Genomic DNA, 3,511 nt, shown 5'->3' on the forward strand with positions numbered 1-3,511 from the left:
GATTATTCTAAGCTTTTGACTTTCCTGAACATCTCTTCCTGTTCAAGATTTTTGGATGGTTTATCAGCATCTATCGGGAAGTCAAAATGAGGAGCATAGGAATGGGTTTCTAGAGCTTTGAAAGTGGGCTCCGAGGGGTAGTAGTGGTTGTCCTGTGCCTGGAACATTGGCTTGCTAGGAGATTTGTGAAGTGTAACTATTGGAGGTGCTACGAAGACAGGAGTTACTAGTGGATGAGGGTATGGGGATGGAGACTGTGGCATATGAGAAGTGGTGCCCCGGTAGAGTTAGTAAATGGGAAAGCTCGGGGATAGATCGGTGGCAAGATGATCCTGAGGTTGAGTCGGTGGTGGAGTGAAGGTACGTTTAGCCGGGTAAGCTGATGGCGGTTGTCCTTTAGCCCAGGCCTTACATTTCGGCCATTTGTTGTTTCAATTTGTACATCTCTTCTTTCATGGTATTGACATCCAACTATTCCCCGTCTCTCAAAGGATCGATGACACTAGTGTCTACATCTGGGATAGACATGATTATTTCACCTTTGGATCTGGTTTGGTATGGGTGGGTTGCCAGTATGCTTAGATGAACTAAGTGCTTGGATTCTGGTAACAACAACAAAACTTGTTAGTGATTAGAGTTTTAACAAATAGGCAACCGCACATAGTCATTTCTATCATGTATTTGCTAGGTTGCTTGTGTCATCCCGGCTTTTTCTTTTTATGACCTTTCCCTTTTATTATTACTCACGCCTAACTTTTATTCCCCTCTTTTCTTTTTCCGTTGTATTCTTTTTCTTTTGGTTGTGGTCGAATCCTGTGGAGATTGCCTACGTATCATGACCCCGTATGAATCAGACCGAGCGTAGTTCTGGCATAATAAAGTGTAATAATGAATAACAAAATATTTTGGGATTTTCAATTCTTCTCATAAAAAGGAAATTCTTTGAATTACAACGATTCAAAGCTAAAAGACTCAAAAAGGAAAATAACAGACTGAAAAAGAAAAAGAAAGGTACAGACTAAAAAAAAATCAAGAATACATTAATCCTCATGGTGCCCGCAGGACATCATTCGGTCTCGCCGTGGGCCTAAATGCGAGATCCCCTTGCAGTCGCTCCAAATCACTTATAACTTGGCGGACGAAAGTCATCACTGCAGCGAAAAAGGTGGTACGAGTCATGTCCTCGCACGCTTGGCACTTCATGGTAATGTAGTCAGCGATGGTCCTGATCCTTTCTCTAATTCTCCCTTTTTCCTGAAGCAACCGCCCTATCTGCTGATTCCGGGCTTCTAACACTTGAGAGTAATGAACGTGTTGATTTTGCAACTGCTGTATTCCTTCCTCTATCTGAACCATCAGATCATAACAGTACTCCCTATCAGTTTTGAAATCTTTAGCCTGCTTGACTGCCTCATTCTCGACAGTGGCTATCTTTCTTCTTAGGATAGTGATGGTCCCTTCATAGTTCCTCTTCATTTGTTGCACAAACCGTGCCCGCTCTTCTGCCTTCTTTGTCCATTTTGCCCGGATTTTTGCTAGAGCAGCTTTAGATTTTTCCAGGTCTTCTTGACACTCGAGGGCTTTCTCTTTCAGACCGCTTATGTGTCTTTTATTAGCCCGACTTCTTTCCGAGTTTTTGGCAGCTATTTTCATCTTCTGGATCTGAGCTTTGAGGGCCTCATTTTCCTGAGCTAGTTTTTTCTTTTCTCCCTTATCTGCAGCAGCTTGAACACCATTTTCAAACTGAAGCTCCATGACTCGCCTTTCCAACTGGCTTATTTTGGCCCTGTACTCGTTTTTTTTGGTCAGCTAGTCCCATTGCACCTGTGCCCCATCGGTGAATTGTTGGACATGGGGTCTCTTTGCAGGCCTCTCGTGGATCTAGAATCTTTTGTAGAACCAGACAATGTACTTAGGGTCCACTTCACCTCTAGCTAAATCTCGCATCATGGTCTTAGGTTCAAGAAACCTACATTCATTCCATATCCGACGAATTTTCCCTTCTAGAAATGCGGCTTTTGGGCCTAGTTCAATGGCATATTTACTCAAATCTTCATCACTGGGAACAGTTTGAAATCTTCCTAATTGGCACAAAACCCTGAAGGGAGCATAAGGCGGGATGCTCCGGATGCCCATTAAGAGGATATAACATACTTCAGCTGACATGTACACTGCTTCGGTGACAGGAAGTCATCCGAATGCCCACTCAATTTTATCAGCAGTCAAGGATCTCAAATGTTTCAGCCAAGCTTTAGTGCCTTCGGGGAATTCAATACCTGCCACTCGGCTTCCGAATTCTTCAATGCAGCTCAAACCGGTCAAACCGTAATTCATATACCCAACCCGGTGGCAGAGATGTTCTTGCATCCATAATTGTAGCAACAGATTGTCGCCTTGGAAGAACTTTCCCCCTTCCCGACAGATAGTCAAGGCTCGGTAGATTTCAGATAAGATTAGAGGAACCACAATGTTGTTGGCTTTCTTGATTGCAACATCGATCATTCCCACAAAACCTATCTCTATATTACCATCTTTTCGCGGACAAACCACAACATCCAAGAAGGTTACCATAAAAGCTAAACCTCGCCTTGCCTTCCATTTGTCTTTACTTCCGGCATAGATTAGACCAGTGTTCGGTTCTTCAAAACCTCGGGGGTTGCCATATCGATGATACAGGAACTGGAGCGTGCAATACCCTTCAGATAAGTTTCTGTCCTGAATATCCCGACTAATACTCAGCAAATCCAAAAATCTGTGGGGGGGATACCGGTCTTGGTGCTAATGGATATCGACTTCTAAGGTTTCCGTTAAGGCCCGCATAACCCACAACTTCTTCCAATGTAGGTGTAAGCTCAAAGTCAGAAAAGCGGAACACATTGCGAGTCGGGTCCCAAAAAGGTACTAAAGCTTCAAATATGTCCAACCTTGGCTTGACATTCAATAGTCCGACGAGGCCTCCCAGAACTTTTACCATTGTTTCTCTATCTCCTTTTCCTAGATCATTCCACCACATGTGGAGCTTTAAGGGGATCTCATTAAGGACTGTGAAGGGTTCAATTTCGTTTATGCTCATCCTGCACATTTATTAAGGTGATTATTTTGACCCAAAAAGAAAAAGTAACACCATTTTTCAAAAAAAAAATTTATTTCAAAAACAAACTCGGCTTCGCAAATACGGCATTTCAGCACTTCGGGGAAAAAGATTTTAAGGCTGTGCCTGCTAAATGTTAAAAATGACCCAAGGTGGCTGCTCTTGCAAAAACAGCCTTCCGGCGCCCTTTTGGGGACATTCCGCTTATTTTAAACAAGAATGGCATCACCCGACTTATTTGTGACACAAATTAAAATTTTGTTATTTTTGGGCTATTCTTGCAAAAAGGGAAAGTTGGACCCGATGAAGGTTGCCTACGTATCCCACATCCGGTGAGAATCAAACTGGCGTAATTCAGGTAAATAAAACTATTTTTAAAAATAAAACTCTTTTTTTTTCATTTCATTTTTCTCAAAAAAA

At 42.5% G+C, this 3,511-nt stretch overlaps 1 protein-coding gene across 1 annotated transcript; it reads right to left on the reverse strand.

Annotated features, from left to right (window-relative positions):
* Positions 1 to 1,047: 1,047 nt before the first annotated feature.
* Positions 1,048 to 1,755, reverse strand: LOC138877972 (uncharacterized). The gene has a single exon (XM_070157622.1). It carries the CDS (start codon positions 1,753 to 1,755, stop codon positions 1,048 to 1,050), a length of 708 nt encoding a protein of 235 aa, XP_070013723.1.
* Between the last annotated feature and the right edge of the window lie 1,756 nt (positions 1,756 to 3,511).

The sequence above is a fragment of the Nicotiana sylvestris genome, chromosome 9, assembly GCF_000393655.2.
Source record: "Nicotiana sylvestris chromosome 9, ASM39365v2, whole genome shotgun sequence".
Taxonomy (NCBI): Eukaryota; Viridiplantae; Streptophyta; class Magnoliopsida; order Solanales; family Solanaceae; genus Nicotiana; species Nicotiana sylvestris.